A 20,323-nucleotide genomic window follows, 5' to 3' on the forward strand; every position below is an offset into this window, starting at 1 on the left:
AATTTATGGTGACAGCATTTAGCCAGCCTGAGAAAGCATGCAGGGCCCGAAGGTGGATGGTACACCACCAAGAAATTCCAGTGTTATAGGCTAGACCACTGTTTCTCAACTGTGGCAACTTTAAGATGGGTGGACCTCACCTCCCAGAATTCCCCAGCCAGCCAGCCAGAATTCTGAGAGGTGAAGTCCATCCATCTTAAAGTTCCCAAGGTTGAGAAACGACGGGCTAGACTGGGAAGGAAAATCCCAGCAGCTTTTAGCAAACCACTCCCATACCGTTCATGAAGTCACATGGAGTTAAGTTTACTTTTGCCAAAGAAGCTATCTTTAAATATAGATGTTTCACATCTCTGATAAAATTGTATGTGTCATCTTATATGGGAAGCAGTACAAAAACCAATTAAACTGATGCATCAATAAAAACAATGTATTTGAGATAACGCCTTCGAAATGGTTCCCCCTCTTACAGACGCAGTTAACGCCACCTTTAAAAAAATATTCTCTGGGGCTCCTAACTGGAAAAGCCTCCCAAACTCTCCCAAGGACTTTCTGTGTACCCTGCCCGGGGGACAGATGCACAGCTACTGCGACAACACCACCCGGTTGCATTTCGGGAAACGGCACGTTTATTAGGGCTACCATAGCTGGGCCGCAAAAACTCGGATTTCTGCAGCCCAGATACGTTACGCTGAGGACTGGGGAAGCCCGGCGGCTGGCACCAAAACACTAAACTCAACTGCCAGGAACCGCCTCGAAGCTCGCCGAAATAGGAAGCGGCTCCTTCCACCACCATCGTAACGGACAACAAGCCTCCATTCACAAATTTCACCGCTCCCTCCCAGCCTTCCGTCGGCCCGCCTTCCTTTCTTGCGAAAACAGGGGGCGGGGCCACTCGGTCCCCGCCCGTTCGCGCTGAGTCAGGTCGGCTCTTGAGCTACGAGAGTTCCTTTGCAAGGAACTCAAGATGGTGGACGGCCGAGCTGCGCAAGGCGGGGTCGGGGGATGACGCCTGACGTTCGCTCTGCCCACACCCGGAAGTACGTCTCCCGCAATGGCTGGAGCAGCTGAGGGGGCGCTTTCCGGGTAGCTGCTTCTCTAAGCGGGGGGCGGTCATGGCGGCAGCGACCGAGCTGCAGGGGAAGTACCAGAAGCTGGCGCAGGAGTATTCCAAGGTACCGGGACGTTGCCGACTCCCCTAAGTACCGAGACCCCGAACGGTGCCTTAGTGGCTTCAGCCCCCTAATGTGCCCCCCCTTCATTTCTAGATATCAAGAAGGACTGTGGTGCCTTTCTCCCGCTGTTTGAAATGCTGAGCTGCCATATCTTTGTCTCCTCTGCCTCTTGTTTAATTGGAGGAAGGAAACGCAGTTCTTTGCAGAATTAGTTTGCATGCATGCAATCCGTGATGTTCCGTTTTCTGTTTAATCCATTCAAGTAGCAACTGGTGTGGAAATTCTGGCCTGAGGACCTCTTATCTGCTTCAGCCTTTCCAGACTTGGTGTCCTCCAGTTCCATCACCCCACTGTCATTCCAGTTTAGGAAAGGCTGGGATCGTTTAAACGACCTCCTGTCTACCTAAAGGGATTAGGAGAATTAGGAGAATAAGATTTCTCCTCCACCCATGGTGGGAAGAGTTAATGCTGTATTGTAAGAAAGAGCCAGCAACTAACTTGGGTTAAAATTACAAAAAAATGTAACATTTTATTGAGGGCACAACATTGACTGTAAATATTAACACGAATTTTTTAAATTATAATTTTTATTCAGACTCTTGTATTGTGAGTCAGTTTGGTGTAGTGGTTAAGGTGCTGAATCATAAATCAGGGAGACTAAAACCTCTGGTCTTCCCTAGAAAGCTGGGTTGGTGAGTCTGGGCCAGTCACTCTCGCTCTCAGCCCAACCCACCTCATGGGGTTGCTTTGTTGGGAAAATAGGAGGTGGGAGCTTTATGTACACCTTGAGTTGTAAAAAATAAAGGTGGGCTATAAATCTAGTAGTACTAAAAGAATGTGCATAGCAATGTTAGACACAGTAGTAATCTATCATGTTCACTTTCATGCCCATGTTGATTAACCATTGCTCTTTGGCTTATATTCTAAAAATTCTGCTTGGAATCCTTTTACTTCAACATTGCTTGTTTACTGAGACCCTCTTTGGACCAATGCTATTCAATTCTTCATAGAGATTATTCCCAGATATTTTATAGCTATAGGTATATTTTGAGCCAAAATTACATTTATGTTAACAGTTTTGTTTCACCTTGACTCTGAAACATTTATAGGGGTAATTAAAGTTTCCAAGACTTAAAATTCTTTTGTAATATTTCTTACTTTCTTAGGCAACTGTACTTTTCTGTATTTTTCTAAAAGTGTTTAATATTTTCCTAAAGGATGTTGAAGATCAACTTATAACCTTATTGCTTCATAACTGAGTTAATCATTTCTCACTCTGTTTTGCAGCTTCGAGCTCAAAATCAAGTATTGAAAAAGGGTGTTATGGATGAACAAGCAAACTCAGCAGCTCTAAAGGTACCGCTTAAAAATACTGAAGTGAATAATAGCTTGATTAAAAAGTACATTTCTCAGTAGGGTTGGCCACAATCTATCATGATTCTGAGTTAGCTGGTATGTAATGAGTGAAATATTCTTTCAGCTTAGAAATAACTATATCATAGAAAGTTTTGGTTTAATCTTTCTGAAATCTGTCACTACTGAACACTGCCATACATCAGAAACATCTCAGAAACAACCAACAGACTATTATAACCACACAGCATCACTGTAGCACACAAACCAACTAAAGCTCTCCAAAACATCTTAAGTAAACCAAAAGACCCAGTAGCCTAAGAAGAAAAACAGGAGTCATCTACAACATACAGTGTAAGGACTGTAACAGCTACTATGTAGGACAGACAGACAGAAGGCTAGCAGAGCACATCCATGAACACCAACTAGCAGTCAGAAGACATGATGAACACTCCTTAATCTCACATGGACAGACTCAATCATAGTTTCAACTGGGAAACTCTGAGCATCCTAGACCAAGCTAAATCCAAAAATGCTAGGGAATTCCTGGAAGCCTGGCAGTCAGACACATCAACCATCAGTAGACAAATAGAGACAAACCACATTTACACACCATTCAAAAGAGACAATAAGAAACGTAAGAAGGAAACAAAAATACCAGAACACATCCTCTCCAGCAGCTTACACCCAGATAAGCGGAGATTAACACCAGACAGTGAAGCATAAAATAGTACTCTAATCGAGGAACCACCAAGGAGACAAACAAACAAGCAGAAAAGAATACCCTAATTAAGGAACTAAGGAGAAAACCACACCCCACCAAGGAGAAAACCACACCCCACCAAGCTACTGTATATAAACAGGGAGCAAACTCCACACTCACTAGCACTGATGATGTTACCCAGTAGGTAATGAAATGTCTGCAATCAAACAGCCAAGCTCAGAGAGCACCAAGGACTCCACAGTTCAACCCTGAGCTACACATATTCTCTTCTATTGGCTTTAGTAATCTTGGATGAAATACACCATGATTCTTTAAAGATGCTGGATATGAAAAGGAGTTGAGTAAGACTTTGTGTTTTGTTAAAATCAATCCATGCTAGAACTCTGATGAAACTTTTGATGCTTAATACAGGAACAAATGAAAATGAAGGACCAATCGCTCAGGAAGCTGCAACAGGAAATGGATAGTTTGACTTTTCGAAATCAACAGTTAGCCAAGAGGGTAGAGCTTCTTCAAGATGAACTTGCATTAAGTGAATCTAAAGGCAAGAAGAACAAGGTAGGTAGCAAGCTGGCCAACGTGTAAAAGTGCAGATAAAACAGCTAAAGGTCTGGAACTGTTTCTGTACATGGAAAGATTTAGTCTGAGGCTTTATAGCTTACAAAAAAGGCACCATAGAGGGATTATTATATATACCAAATGATATGAATATGAATTTTGTGGAACAAGAGAATAGAATAAATTTTCTATCTTTCCCATAGTGCTGGAATTTGTATCAATCAGTGAAGTTAATGGTGAAAGATTTAGGCCTGATAAAGGAAAGTACCCATTGTACATGGGTAACTTGTGGATCTCATTATCACAAGTTACAGTGAAGGTCTCCAATTTCAATGGCTTTAAAGGTGGGTTAGACAAATTCATGGGGAGTAAGTCTATCAATAGATGCTAGTCATGATGGCTATATCTTACTTCCAGCATCAGTCAAGCATTCTTCTGAATTCCAGTTGCTGAGGAACTACAAGAGGAGGGCAGGAAGCCACTGTGGGAATCTGGATGCTGGACTCTGATGTGATTCTGGAGGGCTGCTCTTAAATTCTTAAAAGTATGTGAGCATTTCTGGGGAACTGCACTTCCTAAACCTCTGACAATTGAGATACTGCCACCCTCTCTATGGTTTCTCTCTTAGACCTGAGGGAAACTTCTGTATGAGGTCTGTGTGTGCCTTCTAACCTCTGCAGACATTTGTGCGCAAGTTACTAGAGGTAGAGATGTGGTCCGTGTCTAATTATGGCTGGCTGACTGAAAGAAAATAGGCAGGTATTAAGTTTAGTCTTATTTATCATCTTTTTGAGTTAGTGTAGTCTACTCAAAATTAAGCTTATGATAGCTAGTGAGCTTACTTCCAGGTAAGTGTCCACAGATTACAACTTGATACATTGCAAACAGTAGAGCAGTGTTTCTCAACCTTGGCAACATGCTGGCTGGGGAATTCTGAGTTGAAGTTCACATGTCTTCAAGTTGCCAAGGTTGAGAAACACTGCAGTAGAGTATCTACATTGCTGTTTTTACTGATCCTAAAATATATTATTTGTTATTATATATCTAAGTATCTCTGATAAGCATTTTTGGTTGGTTCCAGGATGATTCTTTTCTAGGACAAGACTTCCTTAGCTTGATTAGTGAATCTCATAATGTATTTTCTTAGTATTTGCTGTAATATCTAAAAATAGTACAGTATTGCTTTCCATATTTTTTCATAGTGCATTTAATACTAATAATTAAAAATGTGGTTGCGAACACATTTTATAGAATAAGCAAAACACTCAAATCAAAGCAAAGGGAGGAATTAAGACAAGCAACTGCCGCAATGCTTTAAAACGTTCCTTTGTTTCACAGTTGAAGAAGTGAGAAAATCCTGGCCATGGTTAACAGAGGGACACTGGGGGGAAGAAAAGCATAGTGAATACTCAGTTGTTCTAGAAGGAAGCTAGTGCAAGGTAGTATATTGTTTAAATTGGGCCAAAAAGATCTGGGTCAATATCCCTGAGACATGATAGATGCTCTTGTGCAAACTGCTGAGGCACTCAGTTTTATTTAGAGAAGGCCTGTAGTAGCATAGTGGCTAAGAGAATGAGGTATGATTCTAGAAACTGGTGAGTCGAAGGATGCCTTTGTCTTGAAGTCAGCAGCAATTGGCCAACTGTTTTGTTTCTCAGCCCTAAACTTCATCTGCAGTACAAGGAATAATATTTATTTAACCTATCAGTATTTCACATTTTGAGTGAACAATATGAAGTGCCTGAGACACTTGGAAAGTACCATACAAATGCTTGTTACTAGTTCAGTTGTAAATGGATACTTTCTTTTTAAAGAAAGATCTCAAATTTGAATCCTCTGTCATCTCTATGTAAGGTTGGGAAGTCCACTGGGAGCAGTGCAGCTCACATAGTGATGGTATTATGTGAGTGTACCATGGTGTGCTCAAAACTATATGTGCCACTGCATTACAGACCAGCTGTAGCTTCTGAATGCTTTCAAGGGCAGTCCCATGTCAAACATGTTAACAACAGTCCATCTGGGAAGTGACGAAGGCATGAGTGACTATGAACAGAGCCTCCCAAGCCAGGAACAGATACTGGCACACAAGATGAATTTGTGCAAAGGCCCTCCTGGCCACAGCTGTCATCTGCTCCTCAAGCAGGAGGAGCCCCAAATTACACACCAACTGGGTTGGTGCTACTCCATCCAGAGTTATAGGTGGAAAATCTCCAGATCTGAGAAACACACAGCCACTTGGTCTTGCTTAGCTTGAATCACTAGGGCTGAGAGATCAGTGTTAGGGCTTCAACAGGAAGTGCTTTATACTGCAGTTCCGAAATGCTTCACTAATGATATATTATTTCATGTATTTCTCCAAATTAAGTAGGACGGCCTTACTATAGTGGAGAGTGAGTTGAAATCAGGATCTTTACTTCTTGATGATAAGATTTGAAATGGATCCTCCTGGTTCTCTGTATATTCTGTAAATGTAGTAATACAAATAGTTAAGAATTCCCCTATATTAGAATTCTTAGCTAATTAATTATTTTACTGTAAAAAATTCATGGGAGTAACGATACGGTATGTTGTAGTTAAAAGGCCTTCAGCAAACAACATTTTGTTTTGATTAGAAAACTGGTGAACCTGCATCTCAGTTGAGTCAAGAACAGAAAAACGTATTTGGTGAAGATCTTCAAAAAAAGATAGAAGAGAATGAGCGGTTACATATTCAGGTATGTAGCTTGGTTTAATGCATCATACAAACACTTATATCCTTAACTCAAATTAGTAAGGAAAAAGTGGGAATATGGTTGGGTGCAAGGGTTGTATCCTTCCTCAGTCATCCTCACTTGGTCTGAGTAATGTTATTGTGGGTGGGGCCAAACCTCAAGTTTATCTTCTTGTTGATTTTGTCAAGCTTCCAGAAAGAACTTTTTCCAGGCCCAGGAAATGTGTCTTCTGGGCCCTTCTTTTTGAAAGAAGTGTGGATTTGGGGAAGAAATGGATCCTCAGTTGAGGCACCACAGGGTTACCCTAACCCACAGGTTGGACGAATGGTCTTGCAAGCTTGATTAGGCCTGTGGGTTAGTGTTTCTCCATCCTTAAAATAAGGCAGTTAGAACAACAACCTGAATATAGTTGCTGTGTCATAAGGACAGCTTAGGCAAAGATAGCCAGGTGATTCAATTCTATAACTCTGCTATGAAATGAGTTGGCTTGTGCCAGTACAGGTGGTCCTCATTTAACAGCCACTTGTTCAGTGACTGCTTGAACTTATGATGGCATTGAACAAATGGTACGTATTACCACTCCTTGAAGTTCTGGCCGTCACAGCATCCCTGTGGTCATGTGATTGCGATCCAGGGACTTGGCAACTGGCTTGCAGTTATGATGTTGCAGCATTCCATGGGTACGTGATCACCATTTGTGACCTTCACTGCTGACTTCTGACAGGCAAAGTCAATGGGGAAACTGGCAGGAGGTCACAAATGGCGATTACATGACATCATGCTTAACAGTGTTGCAGGATTTGCTTAACGATGGCAACCAGAAGTGCTGTTGCTAAGTGGTGTGGTCACGTGACATCACTTAGCAGTGGAAATTCTGGTCCCAGGTGCCATTGTTAACTGAGGACTACCTGTAGAAGTAACAGGGCATCTTAGAAACATATCACTTCTGAGAAATATTAAATAGGTGAATTACCACTTGTCTTTTGCATAGTGGGTCATTCAACTCCCTTTAATAGTTTTTAACAATATCCTAACTTTGCATATTCTCATATGCAAAGAAATAACCTTTCTGATCTGAATCTTTTAATTGAACAAAAAAGACTTGATACTCCATAGAATAGATTCATTTAGCACAACCCACCTGCTCCCAATCATCTATCTTCTTCTCTATGACCTAAAGATAAAATATTGGGACGGAGGGGCTCAGGAGCTCCTAAGAAAGATTTTCTTATTCCTTGTATGCCTTTCTGTTTTCCTTTCATGGCTTTCTAAATAAATTCCTATCACAAAAAGACTAGAGGCAGCAGAAATAAATAAGTACGTAGGAAAGAGAATCTCTTGAATTGTTGTTGTCTTTATCATGGTGTGCATTTTTGAACCAGGAGCAGCTCAGTTGAGGAGTAAGACACACATCATACTAAGCCATGGATCTATATATTGGTGTAGCCATGACTTGCCTTGTTAATGACCAAAACAAACCATGAGCTGTTTTCATTCTGCTGTTTCTGCCTGATTCAGATTTCCAAACATTTTTCTTGCAGTGTAAGACATACAGATTCACTGTGTTCATCATTCTTCAAACTAAAAAAAAGAAACTAATCTCCCCCCTTCCAAGGACTTTACCCTATGGTCTTGACTTCAGAATTTTTAACTCTTTCCCATAATAGACTATGTTGGAAGGGAAGATTTCTCTGCTTTGTATGAGCACCCATGGAAACTGCTCTGGTTTGCTCTACGAAAGTCAGATATCTTACTTTGCAAATGAGAAGTGACCTGGGAAGGTGCATATAATTTTCTATTACTGAATGTGTATATTTAGCCACCTTTATTTGGAATTTTATAGTAAAGCATGATAAAGGGTCCCCCCTCCCTGCTTCCACCCATTATTGGAAAAATGTTAGTTTACTCTTCCTTATTCCAGTTATCCCTATTCATGGTTGTCCTCCCATTTTGAAAAAAGGAAACTGGGAGCTTTTGATCCCTGATATTTTCTGGATGTGGATTACTCAGTGCACGGTTTCCAGACCTGAAACGAGTGGTTCAGTCCCTCTATGGGTGATTGAGTGCTTCTCCGATAGGTGATAACTTAAAAAAAAAAATTAATCATTTTCATTAGAAGGAGAAGAAATGAGTGAACAAGCAAGCAAGAGGAGAAAAGGAAAAAAAAGAGAAATAATAGTTGATACAGAAATATAATATCAGTAAGTGGACATAGGAATTACCAAGATAGTACAGTTAGTGCTCAGTGTATGGTTGATGAGAAATTAACCATAAAAAACGAAGTATATTTAATTATTTTAACAATGGGAGAAAATATTTCAATCTCTGAGCTGAGTGCTAAAATCTCCACTACAAGTTATTTAAAAACACAAAAAGGAACTATTAAAATATTATTGATAAATACTAATTTATAACTTCCCTTTTGTTGTAATTTGACTGATGGACAATATTTATAGACATTTAGCATTTTTGTGTGTTTCCGATTTCAGTTCTTTAGTCAGTTCTTTTCCCCTTAAAAACCAGATTCTGTGTCCTTGTATTTACCTTGCTGTGTAATATATAGAAGGCATGAAAGCCATTCTTGCTTAAATTAGGTTAAAGTTCTGTTGTGAATATATGCTGATAATTTTGCTATTGCTGCATATTCTTCAAGTTTGAGTTCCTAGTCTGCTATCTTTGGTAACATATCTCTTTTCTAATGTTGTGGTAAATTTCTCCTTCTAGCTATGAACATGTACCTTAGTAAATTGTGGTATTCTTTGTTAATATGTTTTGGAATTATGCCTAGTAAGAAGAACTGTGGTTTCATTTCAGATTTGATTTCTAAAATTCTCTGAATAGTGCTGTGTATTTCTTTTGAGGGTTTTTTTTTTTTACATGTGTACCACACACACTACACTGTTCCTTCTGTCTCATGGCATTTTCAACATTTATTATTATACAATTTATCTATCTTGGCAGTTACTGATGGAGTTGTACAGCATCTGTGGTAATATTTCTGCCCTTCTCATTTCAGTTCTTTGAGGCAGACGAGCAACATAAGCGCTTAGAAGCTGAGCTGAGAAGCAGACTTGAAGTTTTGGAGATGGAGGCTGCACAGCATCAAGCTGTGGTGGATGGCCTAACTAGAAAGTACATAGATACAATAGAAAAGCTGCAAAATGATAAAGCCAAATTAGAAGTAAGTTTAAAGCTGTACATTCCCTATTGTGGAAGTCTGCCCTTTTGAGGCACACAGGGGCATACTGACAATTGTGTGTTTTAAACTTAAGATGGAACTGAATGAATCTTGCATCCAGCTGTTTTGCTCCTTCATTTATCTAATTCTGTAAAGTTTCCAGTTAACTCTAGTTTCTTACAAAGCAATAAGCAAATGTGATGATAATCAGAAAACATAATACATGTATTAGGCCAGCTGAAGCTGCAGGCATTCAAGTTCTCAAGAACTCTTCAACAGGCAAGATAGTTAAAACTGATTAAAAATATGTATGGGAAGGAAATATTATGTCTGATATTTGAGCCACCTTTGTAGCAAATTGCATTTTTAAATGAAGTGATAGTCTCCAGGTATATCCAGCGGTGGTCAGGATATACCAGAGACTATCCTAAAAATTTTAGATGATCCCATTTTTGGTGCTATAACATCCAGCTGTTAAAATCAAATCTGTCTCTACCCTTTGTGAGAAGTAAAATCCCCTTGAGAGATGGAAAATACATTCTTTACAGTATCAATTTTTCTCTTATAGGCAGATGGGATGAAACAAAGCATAATATAAAGTCTACTTTAAACAGTAGCAGCATGCTAGCTGATTTCAGCACAAGAAATTATATTAAGTCGTCTTACGACATGGGGGAGGAATCAATGCTGCATTAAGTTATAAGACTAATTCCTATCTGGGCATATTAAACCAGTGTATGATAATCAGATCATAGTCTTTGTCAGCCTTTTTGAAACCTTACTTTTACACTGAGTATTGGATGATTATTTTAATGGATCTTTTATTTCTTGGCAATTTAGTTTTTCATTGTGATGTTATTGCTTTGACTTTTTAGTAGATAATGCTGTTTGATGCTGCTTTGTGGTCTTGGAATAGAATTGATTGTGCAAATACTGCCAGCTCTGATCTTCTTTCTCCCTTTTCTTTTAGGTCAAATCTCAAAGCCTAGAGAGGGAAGCCAAGGACTGCAGAGTTCGAACAGAAGAGTGGTATACTTTTGATATTGAAGATTAAATAGTATTGAAGTCTATCCAGAGAAAGTTATTTTAGTTAAATGAGTACTGCTTATTGTCACCTTGATCATCAAGCACCAATGTAAAGAGCTGAGTCATACCCAGCATGAAATTTAAGTGCATACCTTTATATATGAATGCTATTTTTTACACTTTACGTATGCACAGCAGGGACCTGTTATTGCCTTTTAGTCCTGTGAGATGCATGTAAGATTTTTGGGGTGGGTGGGTGCATACATTGACATCATGAAGCATACCAAAAATTTACTGCCAAATCAGAGAATGTAAAAGTAATACACTGGCAGGTGAGCTAGTGTTAATTAAAATCCTGCTTTTTGTGTTCAGGTATGAAGATGGATGCTCAAGTTATTATTGAATCTTCTTTTGTTATTGTAATGTAATGAAGGTCAGGATGTAATATTTGTGCATCTAAAAACAAAAGCAACAGTTACATTGGTTCAAAAGTCACTCTGATTTACAGTCTTAATCATTGGTTTTACAGTAATATAAACAAATGATTGAAACATGCTGCCATAATGTACCTGAATATTCTAACTGCTGGGGAGATGTGAATGTTCATAGTTAATGCAGCAGTATTGTTGCTTTGCTAATAATAATAATAATAATATAATACTGATACTAATTAGTACAATATTAATAAATAGTTTTCTCTTTTTTTGTTTTCTTGATTAATTGTAATATTGGCACTATACTTTTTTGTTTTGTTTTGTAGCTTTTTAAGAAAATGAACAAAAAATAAAATGTTGATGGTGTCTTATTTTTGTCTGCTAGCCAGCAGCAGCTACAGCATCTTCATACTGACTTGAGTAGCAGATTGGATGAGTCTTTACAGATTATAAGTGAAAAATTACCTTTCAATGATACAAGTAGGTATTGAACTGATTGCATTTCCAGTTTGATAAAGGAGAAAACCATAGAAAACTGAAAAACTGAGATTTTTCCCTATTCTGTTTTCTCATTAATTAAAGTAACATAATTTTGCTCAACCTGGAATTACACTTAATAGGAAACATGGAGATTGCACTAAAATACTGGCCTTGTATTGAATTTCCATCTCCTCTTCATGATGTATTGTACAACTTACCCCCATTTTTAATTTTATTACAATCACCATGCCAAAGAAATGATGTGGAACAAGGTTAGGAAGTGCCTCTATAATTGCAGAAAGATGCCAGGTGATTAATTTAAAATAGTACAGGGTCTATCAGAAAGCTGCCATTTACGGGAGCTGCCATGTATTCCTTTAACAGTGTGGCTTCAAATCTTGCCATAGCATTACCATCCTTTGTGCTTATGAGATATTTGCATTCCATATGAACAGGGCCTTTCCTAATTGGGAATAAGGGAAGTTGTAATCCAATACATCTGGAGGACTCCAAGTTTGGGAAAGCTGAATTAATGCTTTGCATTAATTTAGGAACCTGATTTACATTCCTAGCTAGAAATCTATGTGCATAACATAAAGTAGTGGAGCAGTTAAAGACTTGTCTGCAAATTAAGACATTTCTACTTCACTTTAATAAAGATTACATGTATAAAACATGTTACACATTCCAAATATATGAATGCTAAATGGCAGTGTTTAAAGAGCCTTTCTATAACTGTATTTGTGCCTTTTTGTTTTCTTTTTAATCTATACTATTTTAAGCATGTGGTTACCAGTGCTGGTTGTAAAGATACTGCCCATTCTTGAATGACTTATAAACTAACAAAAATTTTAGAAAATATGATCAGTGGAAAAATACTTGATCTAATACTGTGAATTCATTATTTTGTAGGATCTAGCCAGTATAATGCTCTGAATGTGCCATTACATAATAGACGCAGGCAGGTGAGTAATATATTTAAGGGTGCTTAAATTAAGAAATGTGCATTTCTTTGGCATCTGTGAATCACTGGATATATGATACTGGCTCCCCATTAACTCTGTTTAAATGATTTCAAATTCTGGGTGATACCTAGTACAGTAGAAACATTTTTTAAAGAAAAGAGTCCTGAAATTCAGCTTAAATTGCTTTTAAATGAGAAATGAGGGAATTGGTTTTGGGGAGCAGGACAGGACAAGACAGGAACACTTAATCTCAGAATTTGTTCTCTATCTCTTAACTGCAGTTTCTGAGGTTGATCTACCTTCATAAAAAGACAGAAACTCTGTTGAGTTGAACTCAGTTTCTGGTGACCACATTGATACATCCATGTAGTTTTCTCTGCAACAATATGGAAGTGGTTTGCATTACCATTTTCTGTTATGTTTTTTCAGTGTTCCAGTGTATACTACTGTACATCCCTGGGATTTTCTTATGATCTCTTAACAAAATATTAATCAGGTCCACACTACTTATCTTTTCAAGATCAACCAAAATTAGCTAGGTGCTATATTTAACTGAATACAAGCCCTGTATCTTGCTAAAATTCTCTCTAGTGTCTCTTCTGGACATTGGCATTCATGTTGTATTAGGTGTAGTGTTGTAGGACAACAGTCCCAAATTGATTGCAGAGCTCTTGTGTCAGTGCAGTTCCACCTCATCTGGGAACAACTCCATTCCATTGCAGTGAAACCTTATGTAACACAATCTACTCTAACATGGAAAGTATCTTCAGAAAGGATGCTGAGGAAAGGGCGGAAGAGCAAAGTCACCTATATGATCTGCTTTTTGTTTGTGCACCTCTTACATTTAACTCCATGTTTAATTTGAATATTGCTAAAATTTGCTACTAAGCTTTTGCATATCTGGTTTTTTAATTATTATCTTGGCAGTTCTGTTTCTTCAGTTGGGAGCAGTATTGGCAAAAGGCTCTTGTAAAGTAGCGTCTTGGTTCTTTGTACTTTTGCAGTTGAAACTTCGTGATCTTGCTGGTCAAGCTCTGACCTTTGTCCAGGATTTAGTGACAACCCTCCTTAATTTCCATACCTACACTGAGCAGAGAATCCAGATTTTCCCCATTGATTCTGCCACAGATACCATTTCACCATTAAATCAGAAGGTAAGATTATTGGGGGAACTTTATACCATTAGGTATAATGAACTGGTAATAACATGCTACTTGTTAGCTTTCTATAGCTCAACAAGTACAGTAGAGCTGTTAAAATAACTTTTGCATTTGTGAAAACTTGAGTGTGCAGAACTGGGTGAGATTTGCTGTTCTATTCTCTTGTCAGGGTAACTTTATTTCTAAAGTTTGGAGATTCCAGGTTCAATACATTGCATCTTCAAATAAAAAGTCAAGTAGCACATGGTGGGAAAATATCTGCTTAAGAGCTTGGAAAGCTGCTGCCAGATACTATATACTGTACTTGGCTGAATGGATCAGTAATCTGACTTGATGTAGGTAGCTTCTTGTTCAGTGATTCTGAACTGTAAGTTGTTATGTATATCAAGCTATCTATTCACTGAAATCATAATCAGAGACTTTTCCCCAAGTGCCTCCCCACTCTTGACCATGGCAACTGAAGAGAGCCTTTTTTTTTAATGGTGATATAACACACACACACACACACACACACACACACACACACACACACCGGCTTTTGAGATTTTCTCTTAAAAGTGGCTTCCACAGGAACCTGCAATAATATTATTTTGGTAGCAGGTTCTTCTTAATCTAGGGCTTCTGATCTTTGAAATTTGCTTCCTGAGTTTTTCCTGCTCTTGTAGTTTTATCTATGTATCCTCCCTTATTGTCTTGTTTTGTTTTAAATTTAATTGTAAGATGTCCTTGAAAAGCTATGTTGGCATCATTGTGGGTTAAAAATAATTATGGGAAGTATCTGCCCTAAAGTAGTCAGTTTGATGGGTGATAACTGAGGATGCTGTTGTTGATGGAATGCTAAAAGATGCTCAATTAGGGGTGTGACTACTTAGAAAGTGAGTAGAGGTCCAGAAAAGAGTATTTGTTAATATGCAAAATGTTGGGAGACTTTCCTAACAAGGAAACACTGAAATACTTGCTTAGCTTAGAAAAAAATTATTTAAGAGGGAACTTGATAGAAGTTTATAACGAGGGAAAGAGAAATGCCTTTTGGACTCCCTTGGCTTATTAAGGTGGCTTCTGCTAGAAACAGAATGCTGGATCTGATGAAACAGTTATCAAACTGTGCAAAGCATATGTTTTTTCTGAATCAGGAGGAGGTACTGACGTGTGTAGAGGGTGTTTGCTATTTGTAGTTAGCTGTGTAATTGATGAGAAACTGAACACTGTACTTCAGTAGTTTGATGAAATCACTCAGGTGAATGTGTGAACCATTAAAATATTTGGCAACAATTGGCCCCTGAAGTATTTCAAGGATTGTAATTATTTTATGTTTAGACATAAATCTTTTCTAAAACATCTCCCTTGTATTTAACATAGCTTTATTTTTTTAAATTGCTTCTGCTGAGCAGATTAACTTTTCATATTCATATCTTCAAAAGTTTATTTTCTCCTTCTTTCTCCCTGTTCTAAGTGGCAGTATAAAATCAATTGCAAAATCTCTCTCAGTGAAGGACTATAACCCTTGAAGGTAAATATAACTATGATCTTGCAGTAGTGCCAGCTAAAATCACTGACAGGTCTCTCTGCATTCAGTTCTCACAGTACCTTCATGAAAATGCGTCCTACATTCGCCCTCTGGAGGTAGGAATGCTGCATTTGTTTGAGAGCATCACAGAAGACACCATCACAGTGCTGGTAATGTTGTTATCCAATTGTCACGTCCCTGTCTAAAGCAACTTGGTACTAAATATCTGAACTTAGCTTCTTTTTTTTTCTTCAAAGGAAACAACTACGGAATTAAAAACTTTTTCTGACTACTTAACATCTTACGTCTGCTTCCTCAGGAAGATCCTTCCTTATCAGTTGAAAAGGTATTACCAGTGTTTTTTTCCGAGCAATTTAGAACTAGGCAGATAAAGCAGAAACACAGAAACCAAGCTCCCTTTCAGATATTTCTTCTACCAGTTCAGGTTGAGAAGGGCAAGAGGAAGACAAGCAACTTGGTTCTGCTCTTCTCCTATTCAGTGATGTGAATTATCATAGGGAAGATTAAGCAGGAAATGTGATGCCTGAATGATTTCCCTTCTCACACCCACCAAATCCTAATGTGTCAGGACATGCCTCACCAAAGCTGATTTATAATAGCAAATTGGATTTTTTTTTTTTTTAGAAATACAGTAGCACAAACTTCTTTTCTCCAGATGCGCTATCTGTACTGGTTGGGAATTCTGGAAGTCATAGTTCCATCTGGAGACTGTCAGGTTGGTGAAGGCTGCAGTAGTGAGCAACTGGGAGCCATCAAATCTTAACGCACTCTAGTTTTCTTTGGACTGGTGCATTTCAGATATATTGACATCAATGATTTGGGTCTTGCTGCATGGAATTCTGTAAGTTCTAATTCCATCATACGTAGTAGGCACCAGGTTAGGTTTAGTAATACCAGATGACTATCAGTTTTAATCAATGTTCATTAGTACCCAAAGAAACCTCAGCAAACATTCTGTGCGCTGTTTTCCAGAAAGACTGTAAGGCGCTTATATGAGGGCATCAGCATGTATTTAGACAAGGGCAGCCCAATAGAAACTGTGCACTTGGATTCTCAAAAAGCCTTTGACAAAGTCACCAAAGGTTTCTGAGCCAACACAACTGCCATGAGATAAGAGGATAAGTTCTTTTATAGATTGGCAAAATGATTAAAAAGCAGAAAACAGAGAAGGAATGAATGGGCAATGCCTTCAGTGGCAAGGATGTGTCTAGTAGGGTCTCTCAGAGATCGGTGTTGGAATCAGTACTTTTTAATGATCTGGAATTACATGAAGAACTCCAAAAAGATCTCTTCGAACTGGGTATAGGAGCTTCAAAATGGTTAATGCAGTTGGCACAAAACAAATCCAAACTTCACCTGTACATTAGTCACTGCCAGTTCAGATCCCATTAATCAGGTGGTCATGAGGGACACTTTGATGTCCATCCATTGTGCAGTTGCTATTTTAAAAAAAGCAATTTCCATGTCTTGGAATGAATAAGAAACAATTTCTTTTAGTGGTTCTGTTTTCATTACTATCTTTTTACAATCTGTGGAAAAGCTGCCCAGAGTCGCTTTGTGTGAGATGGGCGGCTGTATTAATGTGACCTATAAACAAACAAACAAACAAACAAACTGCCCTTGCAGTATTGGGTACAGCTGCTGCCACCACACCTTGAAAAGGATATAACAGAACTAAAAAACTACAAATGAGGTACCAAAATCATTAGGAGGCTGGAGCAGCTCCACTACGAAGAAAGCCTATAGCAACTCAGATTTTTTAGCTCAGAATGAAGAAGAGAAATGGAAGACAAGATGGAAATATATAAAATCATTCATGGCTTAGATAATGTGGCATCCCTACTAAATATAGGGAGATTCAGGACTGATAGTAGGGAATACTGTTTCACATCATGCATAATTACATTGTGGAAATTGCTGCTCGCACTTATGGTAATGGCAGTCAGTTTGGGTGGTTTTGAATGAAGGCTGAAAAAGTTAATGGAGGATTGAGCTTTCAGTGACTACTAATTTTTGATGATTATTTACTGTCTCCTGAATCATGAGGAGCATACTTATGTTGGAAAGTGACAGCGGAAGGGGCTTATTACTCTTCCAGGCTTTGAGCTACCCAAATCTATGCAGTTGTCACTGTGTACTGCAGAATGCAGGATTAGATCAGTTTTATGGCCTGATCCAGCAGGCTCTTCTTATGTTCTTATTTTTCTCATACTTTTTTTTAAAAAGTACCAAAACACCACCATAATACTCACTCTCAAAAACATACATTCATATGTTCCTAGTTTGGAAGAAGAGTGTGAATCTTCTCTTTGCACAGCTGCATTAAGAGCCAGGAATATGGAGCTGCAAAATGATATGAAGAAGCTGACAGCGATCTTTGAGAAGCTGCATACGTACATTAGTCTTCTAGCCTTACCCAGTAAGTGTGGGCTTTGGGCAACAACAATTCAGGATTCAGTGTGATGTATGCAATGTGACTTCTTCAAGGAAGAAGGCAGATACCGAATTATTTACACATCATTGCCACTCTTAATTGCCCCAAAGAAACTGGCCTATAAAACATTTATATCTTTCATTATACTAATTAATGTATAAAGGAAGGAAAATGAAATAAATCCCATGAAATTATTTGAATTATTTAAAGTAGGATTGAGCTAAAACTTTGGTAATTTGGGTTCTCACTCAGATGGGTGTTTTTAATTTGGTTTAAACTCTTAATCTGAATGGTAGTAATTTTATTATGTGCTGGACAATTATTAGAAAATAAAAATGTATTTAATTGGAATACTTTATAATATAATGCCATAGAGTATTTTTCAGACTATTTTTCTGTGCCATCATAATTCTGCTTGATAAAAGAAATCTGAACTTGGTACAAATGTAATAAAGAAGCAGAAAAACCTATAATTGTATGTTGCTGCTTTCTGGGCTCATCAGATCACACTGTTTAACCAAATAAGGTTTGTGGGTTATTTCAAAGGTGACATTTGATTTGTTTACCCAATATTATTCTGTGTTTCTCTTTCCATTTCATGTTTTTTTTCTTTAATACTGTATTTGTGACCAAGTTTCAATTTGTTGCTGTTTATACAATCTAGGCACAAAAGCAGATCGCCTACTTCGAATGAACTTTGGCTCTGTGTTCACATGTATTGCTTCAGCTCTTAATGGATTTCATGAGGTTATGAAAGGTGAGACCAGCTGAACTTGCTGTGTAGTCCACCCTGATTCAAGGAAATGTGAATGTGGAGGAAGCAATTAAGTTATAATCCATTGCAAATTTTGTCTGGCAGTAACTGCTGTTAAAAGCAACAGTTGATTACTGAGCAGCCTCATATGTGTACTATTGGTCTCCATAATGGTGAGGAGGAAATAAGATGTATCTTCTAGTAAAATTACTCTTCTGGATAGAAAAAAAGTAAAAGTTAAAAATAGCAAGGAGAAATAGATTTTCCAACTGGATTGGAATAAGAAGTTCAAAGGAAAAAAGAGCTGATGTGGTGTAACGTTAAGATGAGAAGAGGAAAAGTTCCAGTTCACCTTCAGCCATGAGTGCTGACAGGATTTTTGTGGGAATACAATGAAGAAAATCCTCATGTGAACTGTCTTGAGGTGGGATATACAGTAAATCTGATAGGTAAAGGTGCTGTGACTTATGTGTGTAACTGATACATGTTAATTTCTTTTGATTTTAGATATTTCCAAGCATTTTAGTCAAAAAGCTACCTTGGAACATGAGCTCCCCATAGCCACTCAGAAGCTCATCACCACTAATGATTGTATCTTATCCTCTCTGGTGGCATTAACTAATGGAACAGGCAAGGTAAAGTCTCTTTTTAACCCAAGCAATGGCTTATCTGGAGAGCCAACTTAGTGTAGTGGTTAAAGCATCAATCTAGATACTGGGAGACTGAAAGTTCAAATGCCATCTTAGGCACAAAAACAGCTGGGTGACCTTGGGCCAGTCACACACTCTCAGCCCTAGGAAGCAGGCAAGGGCAAATCACTTCCGAAATCTTGCCAAGAAAACTTCAGGGACTTGTCCAGGCAGCCCCTAGGAGTCAACACTGACTCGAAGGCACCTAAATGAATGAATGCATGCATGCATGCTTGTCAGTCATCTTGGAGATATATTTAGAATACAGTAACTTACCATGACAAGGGCTATTTTTTAAGAAATACTGTTCATATGGTAAATCAAAGAGAGTCAAGTAGAATGTAAGTTCAATACATCTAGACTGGAGTTTCTGCATATTTACTTTACTTGCGTGCTATGTCACACGTGGCTGAAAAATTGGGAGGGAAAGTGGAGATCAGTGATTTTATAGTTGTAAGAAACTAAGGTGAGGAAAAAGAAGGAGAGAGAAGGGATGAGCAGAGGACTCAAGGGAGCATAGAATCCTGATCCATAGTATATCTTCCTTTTGAAGTGAGGGGGTAGGAGATGGCCCAAGGCTCTCTTGCCCAAGTGGCTGAAGTCTCCAGTTCTTTTCCTTATTTTCTCCCTTTATCTTTGGTTTGACAACTATTTAAGGTGCTGGGGCAAGAGAGCTGGGTTTTGTTTGGGGTAGCTGCAATTTGATCTTAAACTGGAAAGAAAACACGGAGCAAGAAAATGGCTAGAAAGCTCTGTTGAATGAAGAACTTGAATTTGAATAAATATTGCAACTTCATTTTGTTTTCTAAGCAGTTAGCAAATAACTGCATATAAAATTAAGAGTCTTAATCTTTAAATTTTGTAATGAATTTCACTGTTTAAACCTCCCAATTACTGTTCTAGGAAATTTGATCCTCCAGTTGTGTTTGGTAATTGCACAAGGTTGTAAATCGCTGAGAGAGTCTGTAGAAGACTTGATGAAACCTTCCCGACCTCTAGCATATTGTTTGCAATTTTTTAAAGTCCCAGTATCTTTATTTGGTCATAGTGCTAATATATAATTTAGTGTTAGTGAGCATGGGGCATTTTCTTTTGTGAAGTCTGCCCTCCCTACCTTGCAGAGTTATGAGAAAACCAGAAGAACCTGCTTCCATTTT

The 20,323-nt window shown here is 38.3% G+C and overlaps 1 protein-coding gene across 2 annotated transcripts in view; it reads left to right on the top strand.

Annotated features, from left to right (window-relative positions):
• The first annotated feature begins 1,016 nt into the window (after positions 1-1,016).
• PPP1R21 (protein phosphatase 1 regulatory subunit 21) overlaps positions 1,017-20,323 on the top strand; it is a 35,609-nt gene continuing 16,302 nt past the window's right edge. Inside the window, exons 1-14 of one of the 2 annotated variants that reach the window (XM_007431724.4) lie at positions 1,017-1,172; positions 2,460-2,528; positions 3,661-3,807; positions 6,420-6,521; positions 9,535-9,699; positions 10,667-10,725; positions 11,542-11,636; positions 12,549-12,601; positions 13,606-13,755; positions 15,337-15,438; positions 15,526-15,614; positions 17,572-17,708; positions 18,388-18,480; positions 18,985-19,112. In XM_007431724.4, coding sequence (XP_007431786.1) covers positions 1,113-1,172; positions 2,460-2,528; positions 3,661-3,807; positions 6,420-6,521; positions 9,535-9,699; positions 10,667-10,725; positions 11,542-11,636; positions 12,549-12,601; positions 13,606-13,755; positions 15,337-15,438; positions 15,526-15,614; positions 17,572-17,708; positions 18,388-18,480; positions 18,985-19,112 — 1,449 coding nt within the window. In that variant the 5' untranslated portion in view covers positions 1,017-1,112. Of the gene's footprint in view, positions 1,173-2,459; positions 2,529-3,660; positions 3,808-4,224; positions 4,352-6,419; positions 6,522-9,534; positions 9,700-10,666; positions 10,726-11,541; positions 11,637-12,548; positions 12,602-13,605; positions 13,756-15,336; positions 15,439-15,525; positions 15,615-17,571; positions 17,709-18,387; positions 18,481-18,984; positions 19,113-20,323 lie in introns of those variants that run through there. The other variant, XM_088149149.1, reaches the window with a different exon arrangement.

Source organism: Python bivittatus, unplaced genomic scaffold (assembly GCF_059951505.1).
Source record: "Python bivittatus isolate LINGU-HERP-01145 unplaced genomic scaffold, Pbiv_v1 ctg000020_np1212, whole genome shotgun sequence".
NCBI classification, from domain to species: domain Eukaryota; kingdom Metazoa; phylum Chordata; class Lepidosauria; order Squamata; family Pythonidae; genus Python; species Python bivittatus.